We start from the raw sequence: 26,235 nt of genomic DNA, 5'->3' as shown, positions 1-26,235 counted from the left end.
TCTGCTGAAGGGAAATGTGAAAATTTAAAATACATTCCCCTTTGATGCAATAATTGGAGTCTTAGAATTTACTTCTAGATATACTCACACACTTATGTATAAGGATATTCATTTTGACACTATTTGTAGCAGAGAAAGCCTAGAGATAACCCAAATGTAGAAAAATAGTATGCTCATTAGAAAAATTATAGTAAATTTCATACAATGGAATACTATGTAGCCATCAAAGAGAATTAGTTCTAAATATGGAAAGATGCCCATAGTAAGTAAAATATGGAAACAAACAAATAAAAAACACAGTAATTCATTGTGTGTGGCATGATTCCATTTATGTTTTGGAATAATATGATTATAGGATTATATATGCTCATAAAACATATTTTAAAACATAATAGTGCTATACTTCTGGGTAGTGGTTGCTGGGTGAAATTTGGGTAAGAGAAGGAAGGCTGAAGGGAAACGTTTACTATTTACTTCACACAGCATAGTTCGATTGTTCAAAAAATATCTATTTTAAATTACTATGGCACAATTTGCAGAGATGTGGATGGACCTAGAGATTGTCATACAGAGTGAAGTAAGTAAGAAAGAGAAAATCAAATTACCGCTTATATGTGGAATATAGAAAAATGGTACAGGTGAACTTATTTGCGAAGCAGAAATAGAGTCACAGATGTAGAGAAAAAACTTATGGTTACCAAGGGGGGAAGGGGAAGTGGGAGGAATAGGGAGACTGGGACTGACATATAAACACTACTATGCATAAAATAGATAACTAATGAGAACCTAGTGTATAGCACAGGGAACTCTACTCAATGCTCTGTGGTGACCTAAATGGGAAGGAAATCTAAAAAAGTGGATATATGTATATGTATAACTGATTCACTTTGCTGCATGGCAGAAACTCACATAACATTGTAAAGCAACTATACTCTAAAAAAAATTAATTTAAAAAAGAAAAAAAAAGGTAAAAAAAATAAATTAAGTAAGCCAAAAAAAAGAATTTACTATGGCACAAGACACCACAAATAAAGTAAAGAGAAATGACAAGCTGGTGGAAGATATTTACAACATGACAAATGGTTAACAGCTTTAATATGTAATTAGCTGTTACAAATCATTCAGAAAAAGATGGCGGTAAATGACAATAGCAGCTAAGATTTACATAGCAATTACTGTGTGCAGGTTTTTACTTATTTAACAACCCCATGATATGTGTACTATTATTACCCCCATCTTATAGACAGGGACATGGAGACACAAAGAGGTTAAGTCACTTGCCCAAGTTTGTTAAAAATAACAAGTGATATAGTGCAGAGATTCAAACACAGGCAGCCTGACTCCAGAATCTATACTGCCTCTTAATAGACTGATGGGCAAGGGATACAAAAAGACAATTCATTAGAGAGGGAAAAAAATGGCCAATAAGCCCCAAAGTGTTAAATCTCATAATAGCACCCTTTAAAAGTATCAGATTGCAAGGAATAATTACATTGGTAGTGAGTATAGGAGAAAAAAAACACCTCTCCGTCACATACCAGATAGGAAGGAAAAGTAGTACATTCTTTATGTATCAAAATTTATCATGTATCAATATTTATATTTTTTACAGTTATATATAAAATTTATACATTCTTTGGCTCCGCAATTCTATTTCCAGGAATTTATTGAGAAAATAGCTGGATAAAAGAACCAAGATATATATACAAGGATTTCCATTGTAGAGTGAAAATTTGGAACACACACACACACACACACACACACACACACATATCACCTATTTAATACATTATACATGTATATATAAATTGCATATATACCCACACACATATACATAGAAACATTGATTATTTCTAGATTAAGAAAAAACTTGCACTTGTATTATTTGCTTCTTAAATACTTTGCACATATTACTTTTATAACCAGAAAATGATAATGGTAATTTTCATACATACACACATACATTAAAAGCTTCCAGAGTTGAGAGACCAATTTGTGCATGTGTGAGCCAGCTGCAAAGAGGTGCAGAGACTTCCTGACCTTTGGATGCTAAGAGCAAAAGCACTAGAGTTTTGTGATGCACAAAAGCAACCAGGAAATAACCTAGTTCCTTGAAATCTGAATGCCTTTGTGACAAGAAAGCAATAATATTTTATAAGTATTTGAAGTATCCCCACCACCCCATCCTACCCTGTCCTTCTCAGGGGGCCTGGGCCCACTAGGGAAGCCCTCAATCCTGCAGTACAGGCTCTAGATTCTGCACAGGTGGGTGGCGATGGCCACCTCCATGCCTGCCCTGCGTTCTGCAGCTGTCAGAGAGAGAGGTCTGCAGGAGCTGTATTGTTGCAGATTTGGGGCAACTGTGTGCTTTCGATTAGAATCTAATCTTGACCTATGGGTTCAAGATCAGAACTACATGGCTTTTAGCTTAAAGAAGAAATTTTATTTAAAATCTATTTTATAAAGAACAGAAACTATTTTAGTAAAATCATTACTCTACTATTTTAGTAAAATCATTATTCTACTATTTTAGTAAAAAATCTCAGATGTGAAGGAAGCTTTCAAAATGGCAAAACCTATTTTCAAGTTTAGAAAATATTCTGCTATCATATGAAAAGTTCTCTTTTTGTTTAGTTCAGGGGTCTGCAAAATTTTCTGTAAAGAGCCAAATAAATATTTTAGGCTTTGCATACCTCAGGGTCTCTACTGCATCTACTCAACTCTGCCATCACAGCAGGAAAGCAAACAGACAGTACGTAAATAAACATTCACAGATGTATTTATTTACAAAAATAAGTGGTGGGCTGCCTCAGGCTGTCGTTTGCTGACCTCTCTTTTAGATTATCAATTTTAGAAGTGGTCTATTGTATTATACCTTTTTTCTCCCACCATTTACGTTACTTAGGTTGAGAGGCTTTTGAAGTTATCTTCTGTGGAGCAGTATTTCTCCCAAGAAATGAGATGTGTCTAAATGCCAGTTCATTGTACTGGGCTCGGTCATTCTCAAATCTCAGCAAAGATACGGGGTCATGCACCTCTCATAGCTGTTCTCCCTCCTTAGAGCAGCTACATGACTATAACAGCTGCCATTTCCCTCCTGCCATATTCCCAGCTCCCTCTAACACACACACACACACACACACACACACACACACACACACACACGGCTCAATATTGGGCCTTATCCTTTAGTTTAAGGGAAAATGTATATAACTCTAAAGAAATGGTATGGAGATTTAAAAATGACTCAGAAGAGCTGTATATAAACAAGATGACAGAACGTGTATGTTTTTGTGACTAAGGACGTGGGTGCAAGTTCATGTCTGTATTTTGTTGACAAAACAGCACAGTGAGTTCATCCTACCTCTCTACAGAGACCCAAAGAGTTACTAGGAATTTGGACATTGCAATGCCTACTACACCAGAGACCACCTCTCAAAACAAAGAAGTGGTTAAGCTAATGTTCTCCAACCTGATTCTTCCCATTTAAACAGTATAAACATTGGGAGAAAATTAGTTTGCTTAAAAAATAAGTAGTATGTCTGGAGAAGAATTAGGAATGAAAAAAAAAAAAAAGCTGTCAAGTATCCTGAGTCCTAATTTGGTAATTTGTTGATCCTGAATGATGCTTGAGAATGGGAACCAGCAGAAAACACATAAAGTTCACATTTCTTCTGCCACTATTAATTATGATTCAAACAATAAATACTTACTGAGAATCTACTAAATGCCAGGCATTGTGCTAAGTGTTTAGAAATCTAAACACTGTGTGTTATTTTCTTTTAAAAACTGCCTATTAATAGAATATAATGAATTTGAGTCATAGACACAGGTGGAAATTTTATACATGAGTCATCCAGGTACCCTAATATTTTAGTAGGTGAACAACACTCATGAAGGTTCTTATTTGAGCTAACAAATCCTTTTTTACAATGAATAGGCTTCTAGCTAATGAATTTGCTAGTAGTCTCTTTCTTTCCCAGATATGACATATACTATATGTTTAAGAGCACATACTTAGAAGATGGTTTAGTAACATTAATCTGTCCATTAGGAAGAAGTCCTAAGAACTGTTGAATTCATTCTACAATCCCTTATGAGCACAGCCTCCAAATGAAGGTTTTGGCTCTGATTCAACATGGCAGAGAAATGCTGCTGCCTGGAGGAGCACGAGCAGACCCCTGAAAGCTGAGCTACTTACAGCGAAAGGGTGGTAGGGGGGAGCGGGGGGAGCTCCTCGGGGCCCTGCTGGCGGAGGCAGCATGGACAGTCCTGTTGAAAAGATGCCAAGTGCGCTGAGGTTCAACCCCGGGATCAGATTGGCTTGTTGCTGGGAATAAAAATGGAGAAAAAGTTGAGGGGAGGAGACCTGAGAGGTCCAGCTTGCCTGGGTCAACCTCCATCTCTTGTCTGGATGGCACCAGTGTCTCCTCATCAGCTCCGCCCAGGCCCTGTGGACCTCTTCCTCACCCTGCTGCAGGGTCGAGCTCTCCAAACCTCAACCTGACTGTGGCATTCCTTCAAAGCTTCTCTGCTGCCTTGAGAGTGTCTACACATCTTAACACAGCAAGCAAGGCTCTTCCTGGGGACCCAGGCCACCTCACCAGCATCTCTCCTGCTAACCCTTTACCTCCACTCTGCCCAGTCCTGCTCCTCTCTCTCCTCTGGATCCCCGCACACACTGTCTACCTTGCAAGAAATGTGCTTCTCTCCCTCCTCACCTGGCTACATCCTACTCGTCATGTGGGTTTCACCTGAGCTTAGGTGTCCCCTCTTCGAGGAAGCCTTCTCTCACCCCAAAGGCCTCAGCTCAACTGCCCTTTCTGTGCTCTCCTAACATGCCCACGTTTCCTTACAACAGCATGCATCACATGGTATCTGAATGGCCTGTGTAGCTGCCCCTCCCCTTTTTAGACCACAATTTCCTCATAGACAGAGACTGTCCTATTTAGTGCTGTGAGCTCAGTGCCTGGTACATAGTAAGTACTCAATAAATATTTGCTGAATGAATATGTTTAAAACATAAGATTAATAGTTTTTCCTAACTCTATCCAGGAAAAGATCAGACCCTTCACTAAGATACCACTTATGTAAACTCCATTATCCATATTCAGAATGGTTCACAACCTTGGCTTCTTTACCATTTAGTAGCCAGCTTCATGATCATCTCACTTGCTTATTTCACATTTAAACATGGGGATGCTCACATAAGCTGCCCCTTCAGAGGCAGAGGGATGATGCAGCGCCCACCCTGGCCTGTATCCAACCTGTCCCACCATTGCCCCCCGAACGCTAAGCAAATCTCTAACATTTTCTCTTTTCTTATCTGTGGCTCTAGGGTCACCCAGTAAGTTGCCTTCCTTTAGAATGTCTGGAATAGGAGAGCTAGGATCCTTAACCTTGATCCCATTCATGTATAAGATCTAGTAGTTTTGTTATTCACCTATCAATGCATGACTTTAGCACAGACATGAATGAACCTAAGTGATATATATGCTCAGGGGAAGATGTTTGGAGCACCCAGACCCTTTGTAGCATTTCCAGGTGTTCACGGAAAGAGCTGTTTATCATAAGATATCAAGATCCCAAAAGAAGAAAATGAGATCAGTGGATGATACTTTCAAAGACAAATACACACAAATGGGGGAGAAGTTCCCACTGAAGTCTTCTCCTCGTTGTGCCTCGTAATTATGATGTGATGTGGGCTACTAAGGTGGGATTTGGGGTGAGGTGGGAGAGAGAGTACTGACCTGAGTAAGAAGGTCCTGTGGAAAGTGCTGCAGGTGAGGAAACTGGGGCTGCGTTTAACCTATTAACCTACCTAGTACTTCGTCAACATTTATTCTTCTGTGAAATGTTATATACAAAGTCTGGGATTTTCTTCAAAGTCATCCAAGGGGGGTGGGGATATGGATAAAGGTTCAGATGAAACAAAACAGGCCATGAGTTGATAACTGTTGAAGCTGGATTATGGGCATATGAGAGCTTATCATAGTATCCTTTCCTGTTTTGTATATGTTAAAAAAATCATTATCATAAAAAATGAAAAAATTTACTCCTCTGAGCCGAGTTTGTGCTTTGATCGATGGACAAATATTTTTAAGATTTCTGAATGAACTTTAGAATGGTGTCTCCCCATTAAAAAGTTGGAACTAGTAGTAATAACAGGAAGAACAAATCCAAATCAGTCTGCTAGAAGTATTAGAGCTGAGGTGGATGACAACATTTACTGGGCAATACATCAGGGACTGCCTTGGTGGCGCAGTGGTTAAGAATCCGCCTGCCAATGCAGGGGACACGGGTTCGATCCCTGGTCCGGGAAGATCCCACATGCCACGGAGCAACTAAGCCCGTGCGCCACAACTAATGAGCCTGCGCTCTAGAGCCTGTGAGCCACAACTACTGAGCCCGCGTGCCGCAACTACGGAAGCCCGCGCGCCCTAAGGCCTGCGTGCCGCAACTACTGAAGCCTGCGTGCCTAGAGCCCGTGCTCCACAACAAGAGAAGCCACCACAATGAGAAGCCCGCACACCACAACGAAGAGTAGCCCCCACTCGCCACAACTAGAGAAAGCCCGCACGCAGCAACGAAGACCCAATGCAGCCAAAAATAAATAAAATTTAAAAATAAATAAATTAATTTAAAAAAATAAAAGAATAGATCAGTGAGAGATGAAAATCAGAAGTTATTTTTAAAGTATGTATTTTTAAAATTGGAAAGGAGGGAAAAAATCCCACTTTTCTAACATACCAGCTATTTTGATTTTTATATATAGCCTTCCAGGCATTTTGACCCATATTATTTTACATAATTATAACCCTAGTTATATATACTTTTATATATTCTTTTCTTAATTAACAATACATCATAAGCAATTCCTCATTTTAAAATCTTCCAAGTTGTGATTTTATTGACTTCACACTATTTTGTCCAGTGCACTTATCATAATTTACTAGTTCATTTCCTGATTATTCTAATGTCCTTGTCCCAAGAAGACATGAATAACTCTGCATACCTATTCTAAAGTGCTTCTTCACTCTCTGAATGGCAATTATTCTTAGAGAGGCTTGGGTCCTGCCTGAAAATACATGTGAAAACCAGTGGAGAAGAAAGCAGTAGGCACTTACATTAACAGCCAGCATATCATTTTCAAAGGCCTCACGCAGCTTCTTCATAATCTCTATTTCAGCATTGGCACAGGCCTCAACTGTGCCCTTCACAGTGATGGTTCTTTCAGGGTTGTATATGCTCAAATCCTGCAAGCTGGCCACCAGGAAAAAGAGAAAAATTTCCTTTTTTCAAAAGGAAAAATAAAATCCCAGAAGGATCACAAACAAGTCTTGGTGGAGGAGACAGGGAGAAGACACCACACGCTGTGGCACAGAATATCTGCCATCTTATCTCAAATCTTTGTAGTGATTTAGATCAAATCCATAGTAGAAAATGTTTGACTGGTAACTATTTATGTATTTGTTTTGATGGTGTTGAACATAATCATATCACTTATGATTACATTCCCACTTTAAGGAAAAGCAGATGAATGAGTTGGATATATCAAAATGCTCAAATTCTCCATTATTGGGCACAATTAATCTGAACAAGTGGCTTACGATGAGATTGTTATCTTGGTCCCTGTCTCGTGTTCAATTTTCTTCAAATTTCTGCCTTCTTTTCCAATCAGTCTTCCAACCAAGCCATTGTGGGCCAAGATCTTCAGAGGAATCTCTTCAGCTCTAAAAGACACAAGCAACATTTTAACATTTAAGGTGAACACAACGGTTGCCTCCCAAGAGCTATTACCCTCCTTTTTTCTTACAAATAGAAGCCATTTTTGTTCAGGTACCAAGTGGCCATGGGCTTTATGAGATGCTGGGTCCTTCACTAACTCTGGTGTGTGAATTCTGATTAACACAAGCCAAATCATGGTAATTATACTCCCTTGTTGTGACTGGTTGGAAATGGGTCCATGAGAGAGATCTGGCCAACGAGGTATGAGAATAAGTCTGTTGGGTGATTTCAGGAAGGTTTTCCTTGCTCTTAAAAAAGGCACAATGGATAATGACATCAGTCAGATGGTAGACTAGGAAGCTACAGGCCCTCCTACTCCCACAGAGACACCAAGTTGACAACAAAAGATAGGCTAGACTATCTCTCTGAAAACTCTAGAGATCAGGTGAGAAGCTATAGCACCCAGGCTTTTATAAAACCAAAAAGGGATTCAAGTAAAAGGGGTAGGAAATTTTGTGGCATTTGGCATGCCTTTCATGCTCCTTCCTCTACACAGTATAGCAAGGGGAAACTAGGAGGAAATCCTCCATACCAGGGATCCTCCCCTGGGACAGAAACAAAAGACTGGACCATGATTCCCACGTTCTGGCTTGCCTGGGGGCTGCCCGAGTGATTGGTTTCTGTCTCGCCTGACTTAGAGTTGACAAGCCTGGTGCCAGAGTCTGGAAGCTGCTCAAAACAGAGGTGAACTGTTAGAGCTGCAGTTCCATAGTCAGAAGCCAGAGGGTGAAAGAGATCAGAAATGGTTTGAGAGGTCCTAGAACCTCCAGCCAGACTGATTAGTGATGATCTTCTCCTGAACAAAGCCAGTATGCAAAGACTGTGAGAGGTGTTTTTTTTCAAATGCCCAAATCGCAGCAAAAAATTATAAGGCATATAAAGAAATGGAAACATGGCCTAATCAAAGGATCAAAATAAAACTCCAGAAACTGACCCTAAAGAAATGCAGATCTATGAGCTACCTGACAAAGACTTTAAAATAATGATCATAAAGATACTCAATAACCTAAAAGAGAACACAGACAACTAAATGAAATCAGGAAGATGATGCATGAACGAAGTGAGAATATCAACAAAGAAAAAGAAACTATTAAAAAACAACCTAACAGAAATAACAGAACTGAAAAATACAATAACTGAACTGAAATATTCATTAAAAGGGTTCAACAGCACACATGATCAGGCAGAAGACAGAATCAGCAAACTTGAAGATCAGTCATGTGAAATCATCAAATGAGAGGAGAAAAAAGAAAAGAGAATTTTTTAAAAGTGGAGAAAGGGACTTCCCTGGTGGCACAGTGGTTAAGAATCTGCCTGCCAATGCAGGGGACACAGGTTCAATCCCTGGTCCGGGAAGATCCCACATGCTGCGGAGCAACTAAGCCTGTGCACCACAACTACTGAGCCTGCGCTCTAGAGCCTGTGTGCCACAACTACTGAAGCCCGTGCGCCTAGTGCCCATGCTCCACAACAAGAGAAGCCTGTGCACCGCAACGAAGAATAGCCCCCACTCACCACAACTAGAGAAAGCCCGCACGCTGCAAGGAAGACCCAACGCAGCCAAAAAAAAAAAAAGTGGAGAAAGGCTAAGGGACTTATGGAACATTATCAAGTGGATCAAAATACATGTCACTGGAATCCCAGAAGGAGAAGAGAGAGATGGTGCAGAGAGCTTATTCAAAGAAAAAAGGCAGAAAACTTTCTAAATCTGAGAAAAGAAATGGACATACAGATTCAAGAAGCTCCAAGAACATCCAACTGGGATAAACCAAAAGAGAATGCCATTGAGATACATTATAACCCAAGTGTCTAAAGTCAAAGAGAAAATCTTGAAAGCAGCAAGACAAAAGTGATTAGTAACATATGAGGAAGTCTCCATAAGATTATGGATGGATTTCTCAGCAGAAATTTTGCCCGCCAGAAGTGAATGGGATGACATATTCAAAGCACTGAAAGAAAAAACTATCAACCAAGAATACTGTATCTAGCAAACTGTCTTTGAAAATGATGGGGAAATTAAGACTTTTCCAGATAAACAAAAGCTGAAGGAGTTCATTACTATCAGATCAGCTCTACAAGAAATGCTAAAGGGAGTCCTTTAAGTTGAAATGAAAAGATGGTTCAACATATGAAAATTAATCAATATAATACACCACATTAACTGAATGAAGGACAAAACCCACATGATCATCTCAATTGATGCAGAAAAAGCATTTGATAAAATTTAACAACTTTTCATGATTAATAACACCCAACGATTTAGGAATAGAAGGAAACTACCTCAACATAGTAAAGGCCACTTGTGAAAAGCCCACAGTGAACATCATATTTAATGGTGAAAAACTGAAAGGTTTTCCTCTAAGATCAGGAACAGAACAAAGATGCCCTCAGTATTTCTATTTAACATACTATTAGAAGTCCTATCCACAGCAATTAGCTAAGGAAAAAAAATAAAAGACATCTAAGTTGGAGAGGAAGAGGTAAAATTATCTCTGTTCACAGATGATATGATCTTATATGTAGAAAACAAAGATTCCACAAAAAAACTGTTAGAACTAATAAACTAATTCAGCAACACTGTAGGATATAAAATCAACACACAAAGAACAGTTGTGTTTCTATACACTAACAATGAACAATATGAAAAGGAAATTAAGAAAATAATTCCATTTATAATAGCATCATAAAGAATAAAGTATTGAGCAATAAGCCTAATTAAAGAAGTAAAAGACTTACACACTGAAAACTATAAAACAATGCTGAAAGAAAGTAAAGACAGAAATCAATGGAAAGACATCCCGGATGCATGGACTGGAAAACCTAAAGTTGTTTAGATGTCCACACCACCCAAAACAATCTACAGATTTGATGTAATCCCTATCAAAATCCCAATGGCAACTTTTGCAGAAACAGAAAAATTCATTGTAAAATTCATATGGAGGGGCTTCCCTGGTGGTGCAGTGGTTAAGAATCGCCTGCCAATGTAGGGGACACAGGTTTGAGCCCTGGTCCGGGAAGACCCACATGCTGTGGAGCGACTAAGCCTGTCTACCACAACTACTGAGCCTGTGCTCTGGAGCCCACGAGCCACAACCACTGAGCCCACGTGCCACAACTACTGAAGCCCGCGTGCCTAGAGCCTGTGCTCTGCAACAAGAGAAGCCACTGCAATGAGAAGCCCGCGCACCATGACGAAGAGTAGCCCCCGCTCACCGCAACTAGAAAGCCCACATGCAGCAATGAAGACCCAATGCAGCCAAAAATAAATAAACAAAATAAATAAATTTATTTAAAAAAAAATTCATATGGAATCTCAAGGGACCCTGAATAATCAAAACAAGTTTGAAAAAGAACTCACATTTCCTGATTTCAAAACATATTGCATAGCTATGGTAATCAAAACAGTGTGGTACTGGTGTCAAGACAGAAAAATAAACCAACAGGAAAGAACAGAGATCCCAGAAATAAATCCTTGCATATACGGTCAAATGATCTTCGACAAAGGTGCCAAGGCTACATCATGGGAAAAGGACAGTGTCTTCGAAAATGGTCTTAGGAAAACTCGCAAAAGAATGCAGCCGGACCCTTATTTCATATACAAAAATTAACTCAAAAGAGATTAAAGACCTAAATGTAAAACCTGAAAGTACAATTTTCCTAGAAGAAAACAAAGGAGCAAAGCTTCACGACAGTGAACTTGGCTACTGTTTCTTGGATATGACACCAAAGCACAGTTGACAAAAGCAAAATTAACAAACGGGACTACACCAAACCTAAAAACTTTTGTGCATCAAAGGACACACTCAACAAAATGAAAAGACAACCTATGAAATGGAAGTAAGTATCTGCAAATCATATATCTGATAAGGATGTGGAGAAATTTGAACTCTTGTGAAAGGCTGGTGGGATTGTAAAATGGTGCAACTGCTATGGAAAACAGGTTCCTCAGGAAATTGGAAATAGAACTACTGTATGATCCAGCAATCTCACTTCTTGGTATATATCCAAAAGAATTGAAAGCAGGGTCTCAAAGAGATATTTGCACACCCATATTCAAAACAGCACTATTCATATAGCTAAGAGGTAGAAACAACCCAAATCTCCATCAATGGATAAATGAATAAACAAAATGTGGTATACACACACAATGGAATATTATTCAGCCTTAAAAAAGAAGGAAATCCTACAACATGGATACATTTTGAGGTCATCATGTTAAGTGAAATAAGCCAGTCACAAAAAGACAAATACTGTATGATTTCACTTATCTGAGTTCTCTAAAATAGTCAAATTCGCAAAACCAGAAAGTAGAATGGTAGCTACCAGAGGCTGGAGGGAGAGGGAAAAGGGGAGTTGTTGTTTAACAGGCACAGAGTTGCAGTTTTGTAAGATGAAAAAGTTCTGGAGAGCTGTTTCACAATAATGTGAATACACTTAACACTACTGAACTGTACCCTTAAAGATGGTTAAGATGATAAATTCTATGATAGGTGTTTTTTGTTTTTTTTACAATAAAAAAAGTTCAAAAAAAGGGGGGAGGGGAACAAGGAGAGGATGCCTTCTCTTTCAACTTTTAAATAGTTTTTTGTGGGGATCCAAGGTCTGAAATCACTTCAGTCATCTTGTCATCATCAGGGGAGTATCAGACACCCTGAAGAAGGTAAAGCAGAAAGAAAAGTCATGGGCCTTTTAGTCTATGATTCAACTAACCTTTCAGTCACTCTCACATAATAAGGACTTCTAATTATGTGACATCATAATTGTTTCTTATTGCTTAAGCCACTTGTTATGTTTTCTGTTACTTGAGACCAAAAGCATCGAACAGATGCATTACTACTGCCTCAAAATACATGGATGTTTGAAGAAGCTCCAGTAGAATGTGACTTACAGAGGGCAGGGGTTTTTTGTCAGCTTTGTCCACTGGCACATAGAACAGTGCCTGACAGATAGTATGTACTCAATAAATATTTGGTAAATGAATAGAAAGAAAGTTTAGAATCCCTCTTCTCCTCCATCCTCCACCTCCTACTCATCTTCCTCAGGGCTCAGCTTAAATGTCACTTACACAGGGAGGCCTTCTCTGACATCCTCAAATCTCTTCTTGTCCCCCTAAAACCTTGATTAGGGCCTCCGGTTACCTGCAGTTGTTTTCCACTGTAGCACCTCTCATAGCTGTGCTTAATTACTTACTGGTATAATTATTTGTTTAGCAGATGTCTCTCCCACTGGATAAAAAAGGAAACTGGATCTTGTTCAGGGCTGTAGCCTCAACCCAGCACAGTGCTCAGCAAGGTGCCGCACTCAAAAAAAAAGTATTTCAAAGACAGTCAAATTCTATCTTGGCTCCACACGAATACTTTAAGAATCCAACTTATACATCAGTCTTTTTGGTTCTGTAGAATATTGTAAGATGCTTACACCTAGGTCAAAGGACCAAGGAGGGTAACATTTATAAAATTCTCAATAACTTAGATGAGGGAGGGGCTTCTTCAAATTAAGCCACAGCATTTGGGGGGTTTCAAAAGCCCCAAATAGTAAGTAATTAGTTAAGTGAAAGGTTAGCGTCCCTTATGAAATCTAAGAATAGATTTGCAATGTTTTTCTTTTAGGAACTACTTTCATCTTCTTGGTTTTGGAACACTATTATTGACATTGTTTGCTAAATTAGTTTTATATTCAATTCATCCCTCACTGCTTCTTTATAAAACTGCCACACATGCCTGTAAGCGGATTTTGCCAAACAAACATAGAGCCTTTTTTATTATATTGCCTATTCCGTTACCATTAATTTGTTTATAATATAAATTAATAAATTTGTATTACTAAATTATACAAGTTACTAAGAACTGTATTTGTCATTCAAACTGGTACAACACTCAGGAATCCTAAGAAATATTTTGTAAAAGAAATGGACAGGGGGAGAGAGAAAAACAAAGATGAATGAAGTAGCCACTCAGATACCAGTTTCTACTATTTAAGGAAACATAATCCAATTTTAAGAGTGCAAGTGGCTTAGGAGCATGGTGACAAAACCCTTTTCCAGCATAGTAAATAATGGTTTTGACGACAATGTACTTTCTATATCTGCCCAGTCCAATATGATAGCCATTAGCCATACATGCGATTATTTAAGTCTGAATGGATTAAAATAAAATATTCAGTTCCTCCATTGCACTAGTCACATTTCAAGCACTCAACAGGAACACGTGGCTAGTGGCTATCGTATTGAACAGTGCAGATACAGAACATTTCCATCACTGCATGGCCCTGGACAGCACGGGTCTATATGTTCCTACCAGTAATTATTACCAGGGAGTGATGGAAGCATTAGGATCACCAAGAGAAACATACAAGTAGAGAAACAGCCATGTTATAAACATAAAAGATCTATTTCCCACCGTATTTTCTTTAGGAACAAATTTCTGAAAAACAATCTTTCCCCTGTTCTCTTTACTGAGAAATAGATTTACAGCTTTTTAAAACTTTCCTCGGTTAAATGAATGAGAACCTAATCTTTTTTCTGCTGAGTGGTCTGTGCATTGCATGCAAACTTACAGTTTGGTCTCATCAGCCTCTTTCTGCATGATTTCGAGAATCATGCGGCATGCTTCAGAGGTTCCCTCTGGGGTGGCATGGATGGTGACAGGCTTCTCTGCAGCCCCGGAGTTCTCCTTTCTATGGATGTCTACCCTGCAGGAAAAGAATCAGGAGCCATAGCACAGCGTCATCTGGGACTGGATCCTAGTCCCAAGAATGCGTCGCACCGGCCAATGTACAGCAAGGACACAGACAGACCAGGAAGTGTCATGAGCACGTTCGCAACCAATGCCATTCTCCAAGAAGGCGGCAAGCAGTGCAGGGGGTCTTGTGCCAAACCCAAATTCTCGGCAGCTCCACTGAGAAGGGAATATTTCTTACAGGAGTGCCAATGGGCAAAGGCACCAAGGCGACGTGGTAATGAAGCCAGTTTGGTAAATGAAGTATTTTGTGTAGTCTTTCCAATGATCTTAGAAGCGAAGAGTAAAGTGAGCGGGATAATACTGCACGTTGGCACAGTTTTGGTCTCTGAACTGATTGCAGCTTTTAAAAGCCGTATGTTAATCCAACTCTAAACACCAAATTCAAGCAAGCTTTACGTATCTGAGTATGGACAGAAAACAGAGGCATACCCTTTCTCTGCCTAAGTTTTTGGTTTCCTTGCCACCGGCAGCCTGCCTTCTTCCAGGCTCTTAAAAACTAATGGCTCAAAAGCTTGATGACTTTATCAGACTTCTTTGGGTAGTTGTGGCTCTATTTGTTTTTAACTTTCAAAATCACATAACTGATTGTATCCTTTTTTACTTTGGTTGTCAGAAAGCCCAAATCTAAGTCTCTGGCCTATTTCTAAAAAAATGGGCACACACTTTGAGAACTAACTCACTTGTATTTAAACTTGCTGCATTTTTTTAAATCATTTTTTTTAAGTTACTTTATTTTATTTTTTGGACACACTGTGCGGCATGCGGGATCTTAGTTCCCCTACCAGGGATTGAACCCAGCGCCCCCTGCAATGGAAGCGTGGAGTCTTAACCACTGGACCGCCAGGGAAGTCCCTAACCTTGCTGCATTTTTAAAGCCACTTTAAATAATCTTTGGAACAAAAAGACATACAAATAAAAATCACTTTCTCAGTGAAGAAAACTTACAGGGGAAAAAAGGGGACTGATTTTAAAATAAAGGAAACATCACATAGTACTTGCCCCCTGTACTATCTCATCATTTCACTCTTATGATTTTAAACTCTGGGACTCATATAAGTGTCCATTATTTGGAAGTAACTCAGTCACTTTGCAGAAAACAGTGTTTTCTCTTTCCGTTTACAAGACACTCAATATCCTGAATAAAATGCACTAGGCATGTAAGTAACAAATATTTGTCAGTAATTTGGTGCTTTGTAATTTAAGTGCTTTCACAGTAATTATTTCATTCAATCTGCCTGACTGTCCTAATTCTCACAATACTCCTGGCTTACAGAAGAAGCAGTTGGTGCTCAGAGACCTTAACATTTTTTCTAAGATCATATAGCTATTAAGTGGTAAAACTTGAACAAGGGTCTTTGTTTTCAAGACCTGTGCTTTGTTCATTATATCATGCTGTGGTCTTATGAACACACAAAACTCAACAACCTCACAAGTCACTTTATCCACAACGCCTACTACCAATTCAGTCTCCTTAAACAGACAGAAAACTAAACATAAGACTAATGTACTTTATTTATTGCTCAATGTAACAGTGACTCACCCATTTCCTTTATGTAGCTATTTGTGAGACTCCCTAGCTGGTCTCAAAGAATGACTACCACCCAGGGCTCTGACGCAGGAGAGGAGGCAAGAGCTAAGATAACGTGGTAAAGTTCAGCCCCATACCTCTGTTGTTTTAAAAACATGTAGATGTATTCACAGGTATCAGATAGCTTATGAGAACAATTCTTGACTGTGAGGTCATTAGTACCTTGTTTACGAACTATTAGTGTTTCCAGGGTATGACCTTTAGGTCACTGGCATGAAAGCTCATTAAAGCCCCTGGGCTTTGTGTTAGTCTGTTAGTAGTTCCGTTTAAAGAAGCCATAGTCTCATACAGCACAGCCCCCCGCTGCTGATGCAAGCAATAGCAACCTGGGAATGGCCGGGACCCACCAGCACTCAGGGGACCCCTCAGAAGGAAGCAAAGGAAGCCCCGGAGGCACGTACCGGGACTGGGTCTGCTTAGTGATGTTCTTTATGGTCAAGCCCTCCTTTCCGATGATGGCACCAACAAACTGGGTGGGGACCAGGATCCGCAGCGGGAAATCAATCTGTCTGGCCTGAGAAGAGCCCCCAGGGGCATGGCCTTGCTCCCGGGAAGAGTGGTCCCCACGCTGGGCTCGCTGAGGGGGCGAAGGGGAGCTCACCTCTTCATCCGGGATGTAGGAAATCTTGAAGGAGTAGTTCTCAAACTGATGCCCGCTTAGCTTCTCGATGGCTCTGAAATGCAGCAGGGGCAAGTGAGCTTTGTTAGAGAACAGTGTTGGAGAAGACCCCCCAGGGTCAACGGACCGGTTCATTCACTCTCCTTTACTAGTTGCCTACGTGAGTGCCGTCCTCGGCACTAAGGATGCAGCGGTGAGCAAGACACATGCCATTTCTGCTCCCTCAGAGCTTGTGGTTAACAAATTAAACAAGTAATTACAATGTGTAGGCCTGGTCAGACTTGATATACAATGTGCCAGTCTGCTTTTTTTCATCACTCAAGGCTGTATCCCCATCATCAAAAACTCTTTGTAAATATTGGCATAAAATTGTCTCTTTTTAAAAATTTTAATTGTCATACAGTTATTACTGAAAATTCAGAAGTAGATAAGCACAAATGAGAAAAACATCCTAGCCCATCCTATATCTTTCTTAAATATAAATATATTATTATGTATACAAATGGATTAATACCATACATACTACTTTATAACCTTTAAAAATAGTTAATACTCTTAACAGTTTTCCAAGTGATTAAATATCCTGCAATTTAGTTTTTACTGGCTGTTTAACATTTTATTTATTTGCCATCATTTTTGCAACTGATTCTCTATTGTTTTATATATATATATGTTTCTAATCTTTTACTACTGCATACAGTGTTGTCACGGGCATCTTTGCAACTACAACTTTGCAAACAGGACAAATTCCTAATGGAATTGCTGGGTCAGAGAGTAGGCAGAATTCTAACATCTTAAGCCATTATTGCTCAGTGTCCTTCTGGAAAGGTTTCAACACGTACTATCCCATAGCAGTTAAGAGAGCATTTGTTTCCTTGAATCCTCAGAAGTACAAAGTACTATGATTTTAAAAGACTTATCAATTTGATAAATCCCACTATTGCATCTTAAAAACTATACATGAAGTGCAACCATTTTTTCACATGTTTTTGGCAGCATGTGAAAAAATTAACCCTCTTCTACAAGGTTACTGTTTAGGGTTTACGAATTTACTACAAAGCAGCACTTTTTGAATTCAATAAAAGCAACAAAGTAATATCATGTACAGAGGGCCTACCTAAGTAGCAGATGGACAAGTACTGTAAAGGCTGAGTTGTTGGTATATGTATCCTGCTTACATACGTGTGCAAAAGTCAACAGCAAATGACTACTGCCTTTTTCAATGCAACATTAACATTTTGAAAACTAGTGGTATGAGAATGGGTTAACCATGTATTCATGGGTGTGGAAACCTTGAAAAAGAAATAAAAGCATAATCCTGGGACATATAACCAATACGGATGTTATGTCACATGTGACCATAATTCTAGTTATGATGACCTGACAGGCACTTCATGGACCCTCTACAAAAAGGAACTTGTTAAAAAAAAAAAAAAGGAACTTGTTTTTGTTGTTGTTGTTTTTTAAAAAAATTCAGTCCCGTGTGTGTTAATAGCCAAACTCACAATTAACCATCACTGAAGCAATGTAGCCATGAGTGGGATTAGGAGGTGAATGTGAGTAGGAAAAAGAACCTGAGTCAGGTGCTCTTTGATGAACCACTCCTAGATGACAATGCTCCCTTGGGCTGATGTCACTAAGGCGGATCCCTCTTTTAATATTCATAGAGGGAAAATGAGGTTTCAGCATCCATTCAATGAGTTTGGACAGAAACAGGCTTGGGCTTCTTCCTCATGGTGCATGGAGGAAGCTCCAGGTGAAAGTGGCTCCTAGTGGTTGTCAAAGCAGACTCTAGTGGACACAATGTCACAGACGTGGTGCCCTCTATTCCTGACTATATCAAGATACAGCTCCCACCTTGGTTTTGATGCCAAGGCTCAACATTTTTCAAGATAAAAATCTCTGTACAATCAACAAACAGACACTCTGGTATAAATGCCCTGGGGCTCCACTGATGTGTCAAAGATCTGCATCTTTTCAGAAAAGGTTTATAAAACACAGGACTCAATGGAATTCAAAGACAAGCTCCACTCCCCCCCACGCCCAAATCTGAAGGGAAATAAGCCCAAATCCACTTACGTTTTTGCTTCTTCTCTTGTTGCGTATGTGACGTTGACAACGGCAGTTTCTGTGTCTGTGTTGACTAGGAAAGAAGCAAAAACTACATTGTCATAGAAAAAAAAAAGCTGCCACCCTCTGGCTAATGTAAATAAACTTATTTAGAGAAAAATGCACAAAAAACCTCACTGCCCTATCTCTTAGAGTTACTTGAATCTCTATCTTTATTCATGCGCATTCATAGTAATTTGTAATCAACTGTATATACACATTTGTAATCAATTGTATATACAACTCAAAACTACACTTTCACTTATTTTATCAACACTTTTGCATGTGTATAGTATATGCACATTTTCTTTGGATTTTTCATTTTTAATGCCTATATAAAATTGCAGCAAGTAAATGTGCCATGATTTTTGCCTAACCATTCCTTAATTGTTGACAAATGGGTTATTCTTAGTATTTGCTATTCTGAATAGTGTTGATAAAAATCACCATTGTTGCAACAAATATCACTTGATTTGTGTTCTTCTGAATTATTGTTTTTTAGGGTAATTTAGAAGGAAAATAATTGGGTAAAAGAACATAATGCTTTTTAATGATTGTTTTCAGATTATTCTCCTAAAAGTTTGTATCAATTTATTGTACCACTATGAGTTTTTTTTTTCACTCTGAGTTTTAATTGTTATAATTTGCATTTATTTTAAAATAACTGGATATATGTATAAAATAATAAGAAAGTATTTTAATTTTAATTCTTCATTCATGGATAAGGTTGAACTATTACTATTTTTGTTTCCCTTTGATAGACCTCCTTGACTGTGTGAGTTAAATCTAGTAACTGTGTACAATGAATAAAGAAAGTTGACAATTCCAACCCACTTGACTAAAGAGAACACATAAACTCTAAGAGTGGTTAACAAGGGATCACTATTGTGCGTTGGTTTATCTTGATTCATAATTGCTTGCCTCTTCTTCCAAAGTCAGACATTAAAAATGAATTCAAAAAGCAAGACAAAACTTTCTCAATCTCAGTAAACTTAAACCAAAAATACTGGTTTCCCCAAAACCAGTAAACATAACTAAATCAAATCCCCCCCCCCCACTAAAACATTTAAGCTATTGGGAGACTTGGAATTAACAATATTAAGGTGAGGATAATTCAAGAGAACCACAATAGAGGTGCTTTTCAAAATAATAATAAAACCCTATAGTGCAGGGATCCTTAATCTTTTTTTTTTTTTTTAAATTTATTTATTTATTTATTTGGCTGTGCTGGGTCTTAGTTGCGGCATGCAGACTCTTCATTGAGGCATGGGGGATCTAGTTCCCTGACCACGGATTGAACTCGGGCCCCCTGCATTGGGAGCCTGGAGTCTTATCCACTGGACCACCAGGGAAGTCCTGGGATTCTTAATCTTGAATCCATGTTAGAGCTTCAGGAATTCTTTACTCACCCTCCCCACTTCCCTGCAAATATTCAAATTTGTGGGTACGTGGATTTTTCTGGCTTATAATTTCCATACGATTCTCAAAAAGGTTAAAGATCACTGTTATCCAATAACTTCAAAGTAGCTGCAGCCCTTACGGGGAAGGGAGGCATAATCCTCAGGAAGGAACTGCCACTGAGATTTACGTGTCACCAGTGCTGAGCCCAGCCCTTGCCTTGGCCTGGGAGTGTTCGTTTTGCTCTCTAATACACAGAGAGGTCCTCATAGTGCAAAATAGGGAATGTGCAGCCCACAACCATCCTCTTTCAGTGCTGACACACTGAATGCTACAAGGCCTCATATCTGCACTTTGTAGTGCTACAGATGAGGTTGAAGACTCCCAAAACGGGAGAAAGGCTGGCTTTGAACCTCCTGAATAAAGCTATCCACTAGAAGTCTCAGATTCTCAGATTTTGTTCTACTCCTTAGTCATATTCTTTGTTCTTGAAAGACGTCTGTCTTCAGGAAATCAGACCTGTGATTCTGGGAAAAACTGAGCTCCATTCAAATACTTTATTTCATTGGACATGAAAGCTCTCCTTAAAATCCTACTGACAATGTTTTCCTGCTGAATCAGGAATCACCTATGAAACAGAACAAAACAACAGCCCAGCACTTCTATCCCGTAGTTGTGAGGCAGCTGAAACTGAGTGCTCTCAGGGCACAGGTGCCATTGGAGCTGTGAACTGCCCCCAGGGACCTGGAGTATTTCTTCCTTGCATGGCATTGTCCCAAGTTTATAACACAGTCTTAGTTAGTAACTTTTACAGGTTCATGTCTGGAAGGTCATCCTGCCTACTAAATCCATTCCTTATTAGAATGTCTTCTTTTCCATTTGAGGGAAATAACAAGAACTGAGAAAACAGAATCCTTGTAAATCATGTCTTCCTTCTGAGCTCTTTCCCTTCACCTTTGGGCATGGGCAGTCAGCAGTATGAAATTGACTAATAGTATTTTTAATATTCAGGAGTGGAGAGCATCTGAATAACTACTGCTTTAAAACTATTATATTAATTATACTGGCAGACAGAACAGACTGCATATGAGAAAATGGATTCTCTGTGATTTTTCCTAAGTGAACTTTAACGATTATGTATGACTCCATGGTCTGTAAATATTTATTCAGGTTCTCTCTGGGTGCCCCAACTATTCAGTGATATAGGAAGGGTAAATTTATTCTCCCCATTATACACATGTAGAAACTGAGCCAGTAAGGTTAAGTGACCTTTACAAGGGCTCACAGTCAGTAAGTGACTGAATTCATAGTCTGCTTTCTAGGTCAATGCAAAAATAATCTTTATCACATGTTACTGCCTGTCCTATCAGGAGCTTGGAATCTACTTTTCAGGGACTCTTAAATAGCTACATAAGATATCAGCTCAGGAACCCTTTTTTTTTTCTTTAAAAATCATAGCACTTCATGTTTTAGAAGACAAAAATAAGGGCAGCAGGAAAAAGAAAATGTGTTTTCTGGGGATTTACAGCATTGTTCCTAAGACAGAGGCTCTCAAATGAGTACACACAAAAATCACTTGGGGGTGTTTGTTGAACATACAGATTCATGACTTCTTCCCCCAAAGAGTCTTAATTTGTAGGTCTGTCTATGGTGAGCCCTAGGAATCTGCATTTTCCCAAGCACTCCAGGCAATTCTGGGGTAGGAGTCCTACACCTTGAGAAACACTCAGTCCAAGATATTAGGGATATGTTGTTCTTAACCAGGAAGAGGAAAGCTGTAATAGTGTAAATCCAGTTACTTCCAAGTGAATTAAGCTTCCCCCACCCTGACAGCATTTGTCCAGTGCTTGAGTACATTACGGAGTATAAGAAAAATAGCCTGAAAACCATTCTTTGAAAAAATTGATATAGACAGATGGATATAGACATCTCTCACATACAGATATACAAACATACACTCTAGGAAGCTTGCTTCAAAGGAATTTGAACTTATTATTTGTCCTTGGATTTGACCCGACCTATAAGAAATAACAGGTAATATCCCTCTCAAAATTCAATAGGCTAATTTCGTCACTTATTACCTTGTTCGACATTCTCCACTGTCCCATACTGAGCCAAAAGTCCATCCAACACCTGAAAAAGAAGCTTTGCTGTCAGAATTTCAGGTCTTCCATAAAAGCAGCTAGAACTGAATAAATGTACAGGACTTTCATTTGCTTATTGGCTCTCGAGTAATCTGTTCACTGAGGAAACACAGCAGAGCTTCGGAGTCTTAGTAATTGTTAACAATCACATTCATCATGATGGTTGGAACCCACTTGCTGCTTTTGAAATCAGAAGCAGAATAATGCACAAAGATCACTTCTCCTTCCTGGAAGATTTAACCTTCTTCCTTCAGTTTTCCTTTAGGGATCTCCTTATTTTACAAAGTAATGAGATATGTATACGTTCAAAATTTTCCACAATGAAAATTTTTTTTCTTAAAGGAATAAAAACATTAGACAAAACATTCTGCTTCCTTTAAGGCTATTTTGATTTTGTTTGGGTTGGGGAACATGGGGCAGTATGTTTTTCAATAATGCAGTAAAGCCACTCCTCATATTCTATCTTATTTTATTTCAAGGTAACAATCTTGTAAGAAGTTTTACAACTCCGAAAATATGTCTTAACTGTTATTCATAGCAACTAATTCAAAATAAACAAAAAACTTGCTCAAACTAACAAAGAACCTTCTATTCTTATGGGTTTTCCATTTATTTTATTTTTCCCCAAATTGTAATTTAGAAAGGTAAAACTCTTTTATAAAATCATGGAATAAAAATCACAAGCAAGGTATGTATTTTGTTTCACAGTTTGTCTGTTGGTGCTTGGTTTCTGAGAAGACAGAACATAAGGGATCAAAGTGCACATCCTGCACGACGAAAGGGACAAATGTGACCCCCAAATTCAGGGCAGATCATGCACATTAGGGGCACTGAAGAAGGGAAAGTCTGAGGACCTCTAATTCCTAAATGTGAAAGGGAACTATAAAAAAGGGAGAAAATCCCTTATTAACCCATTAAAAAATAAAATGAGGAAAGAGAACAGGAAGATAATAATTATAGAAATAACATTGGCTTACCTCCCACTGCAGGTGAGGAGGGATGTTTCGAATCTGAATTTTCCTGCTCCTGTAAAAGATAAAAGCACAGACACAACAAACAGGCTTAAGACCACAGTTTGAGTTTACTTTCTCACTATGTTCACCAAGACATCAGCAAGGGATTTTGATTGTGAATCAAGAACATCTTGTTTTAAGCCATTCGTCAATTTCTCCCTTTATGTCTGTTAGTATTTGCTTTATATATTTAGGTGCTTCTATATTGGGAGCCTATATGTTAATGAGTGCAATATCCTCTTCCTGTATTGATTCCTTTATCATTATATAATGCCCTACTGTATAGCACAGAGAATTACACCCAACATCTTGTAATAAGCTATAATGGAATACAATCTGCAAAAAAAAAAAACACACACACAAAAGAACTGAATGACTATGCTGTACACCTGAAACTAACATAATATTGTAAATCAATTATACTTCAATTAAAAAATTAAACGAAGAAAAAAAAAGAGCAGCTTGTTTTAAAACTTTCAATTAGGGACTTCCCTGGTGGCACAGTGGTTAAGAATCCGCCTGCCAATGTAGGGGACACGGGTTTGATCCCTGGTCCGGGAAGATCCCACATGCTGCGGAGCAACTAAGTCCATGCACCACAACTACTGAGCCTGTGCGCCACGACTACCGAGCCCACGTGCTGCAACTACTGAGCCTGTGTGCTGCTACTACTGAAGCTCGTGCTCGGCCTAGAGCCTGTGCTCCGCAACAAGAGAAGCCACTGCAATGAGAAGCCTGCGCACCACAATGAAGAGTAGCCCCCGCTCGCCGCAACTAGAGAAAGCCCGCCGTAGCAATGAAGACCCAATGCAGCCAAATAATAATAATAAATAAATAAATAAAATAAAACACAGCTGTTTTAAAAAAATAAATAAATAAAACTTTCAATTACTTTGAGGAAAAAAATAAAGAAAAAACCCAAGAAGTCTGAACAAGCTAAAGAAACAGCTTAGATGCAAATCTGCCTTTTCAATTTCCTACCAAAATAGTCAGAATTTAAATTGCCACACATGTTCTAATTATAGAATTATTCCCTTCCTCCTCAAAATACATAGTCCTGCAAGTGACCCTACCCCAAAAGGTACCTAGGCTCAAACATGAGAGGTGGAATACATACACAGCAGGCTTAAAGAGGATCTTACCTAACAATGCAGAACTTCCTTTTAAAAAATTATTTTTATTTCTAATAGGTAATACAGTCCTAATTCAAAAATCAGGACACTTTAAAGAGGTATTCCATGAAAAGTCTTACTCGTTGCTTGTGTAACCTTCAGTTCCTTTATGCAAATACTAGTAAATACAAATATACAATCCTATTTTCACCTTTTCTTACAGAAATATTTGCATATTCTACACACTCACTGAATCTTGTTTTTTTCACCTAACAGTAATGTCCTGAAGATCTTTCTACATTGGTAGATAGAGAACATCCTCATTCTATTTTACACTACTTGGATGTACCAAATATCCATCCCCTATTGATGGATATTTGGGCCTTCTCCTGCCTTTTTATTTAGAAGATTTTTCTCTTTTTCCAAGACATCTGATAACTCTGAGTGATTTAGATCATTTGTTTTTACTTAATCATTAAAATTAGATAGAAAAAAGAATAGATATACGAAGATAAGAATTTTTCTATCTTTGGAGAACACGTTAGATCCCAGAAAGAAAACACAAATCAGCATTTAAATATTAGAAGAGGTCATTTCGATGGAAGGGCTTGGCACTGAAATCCCATAAATATCGCCTTTGGGGGTTGCAAGAGAAGAGATGTGGTGGCCAAAGTGTAGCCCCATTACTTTTCCTTTCCTTCTCGTGTAAGAGGTACCAAATAGTTGCTATGTGCAGCCACACATTTCTCCATGGCTTTAATCTGGGCAATAGCCACAGAAAGAAATGTTACAATTCATGCAGAGAGGAAAAAGGAGAGAGACAGAGAGAGAAGTACACAGACAGGGGAAACAACAAACAAATAATAAAGGAACTGAGGGGCTCCTGTTCCTCTGATCTTTTTTTTTAAATTAAGCGGGACCATCCCTCTGTTCTAGATCCCATATACTACTTCTGTCTTGTTTTATTTTTTAAAAATGAGAATGCATTGATGCTTTACCAGAGCTGCCTAAATGACTATACAAGCCATTCTGTAGAACCTCTAATCTTGTGTCAGGATAGGAAGGAGAAAAAAGAACCAGGAACTAATTTCTGCTTCTGTGCTATGAAGGCTCATTCCTGACACTGCGTTTGGCAAGAGTTCATAATAAAACTGCTGACACCATCCCATACAGTGGCTACATGGAATGCTCCACAAAGGATGTCACAAGCCTAACTATTTATAGAAAAGGCATCATAATTTACAAGAAAATTGAATATTTCTAAAGAAAAATATTTTTGTTATCTCCAAGTATAAATAAACATTGACTACAACTGCTAAGCAAGAATTTATTGATAGAAATCCTATGGGAAGAAACTTCTGCATAGACACTAAGATTTGAATAAAGAAAGATACTGTTGCATTGTTATGACAAAGAATGCAAATAATCTAAATATCCACCAGCAGGGAGATGAATAAGTAAATCATAGTAGAGCCATAATACTGAACATTATACAGCTGTTAAAAAGAATGAAGTAGACATGTATCCATGGTCATAGGACACTCTTCAAGGCATAATGTTATAAGATGAGCGCTAATTACAGATTAGGTTTGATCTGTTTTTTAAGAGCACAAAACAAAACTAACTGTCATTAAAACATTAAAACTATCTGTCACAAAACATTAACTATCTGTGTATATATGTAAATGCACAGAAAAAGGTAGCTACAAACATTTGGCTGGTAA

General features: G+C 38.6%; 1 protein-coding gene across 4 annotated transcripts in view; it reads right to left on the bottom strand.

Annotated features, from left to right (window-relative positions):
- The window catches only part of IGF2BP2 (insulin like growth factor 2 mRNA binding protein 2), a 165,359-nt gene that overhangs the window by 19,691 nt on the left and 119,433 nt on the right, over window positions 1-26,235 (bottom strand). For 3 of the 4 annotated variants that reach the window (XM_061194383.1, XM_061194385.1, XM_061194386.1), the window contains 8 exons: window positions 23,364-23,412; window positions 22,324-22,375; window positions 18,815-18,878; window positions 16,518-16,790; window positions 14,344-14,478; window positions 7,611-7,733; window positions 7,128-7,263; window positions 4,202-4,330 (listed from right to left, as the gene is read on the bottom strand). In XM_061194383.1, the coding sequence (XP_061050366.1) occupies window positions 4,202-4,330; window positions 7,128-7,263; window positions 7,611-7,733; window positions 14,344-14,478; window positions 16,518-16,790; window positions 18,815-18,878; window positions 22,324-22,375; window positions 23,364-23,412 (961 nt within the window). The remainder of the gene's footprint in view (window positions 1-4,201; window positions 4,331-7,127; window positions 7,264-7,610; window positions 7,734-14,343; window positions 14,479-16,517; window positions 16,791-18,814; window positions 18,879-22,323; window positions 22,376-23,363; window positions 23,413-26,235) is intronic. The other variant, XM_061194384.1, reaches the window with a different exon arrangement.

The sequence above is a fragment of the Eubalaena glacialis genome, chromosome 6 (genome assembly GCF_028564815.1).
Source record: "Eubalaena glacialis isolate mEubGla1 chromosome 6, mEubGla1.1.hap2.+ XY, whole genome shotgun sequence".
NCBI classification, from domain to species: Eukaryota; Metazoa; Chordata; class Mammalia; order Artiodactyla; family Balaenidae; genus Eubalaena; species Eubalaena glacialis.
The sequence above is the reverse complement of the archived record's forward strand: the minus strand, read 5'-3'. Positions and strand labels throughout refer to the sequence as shown.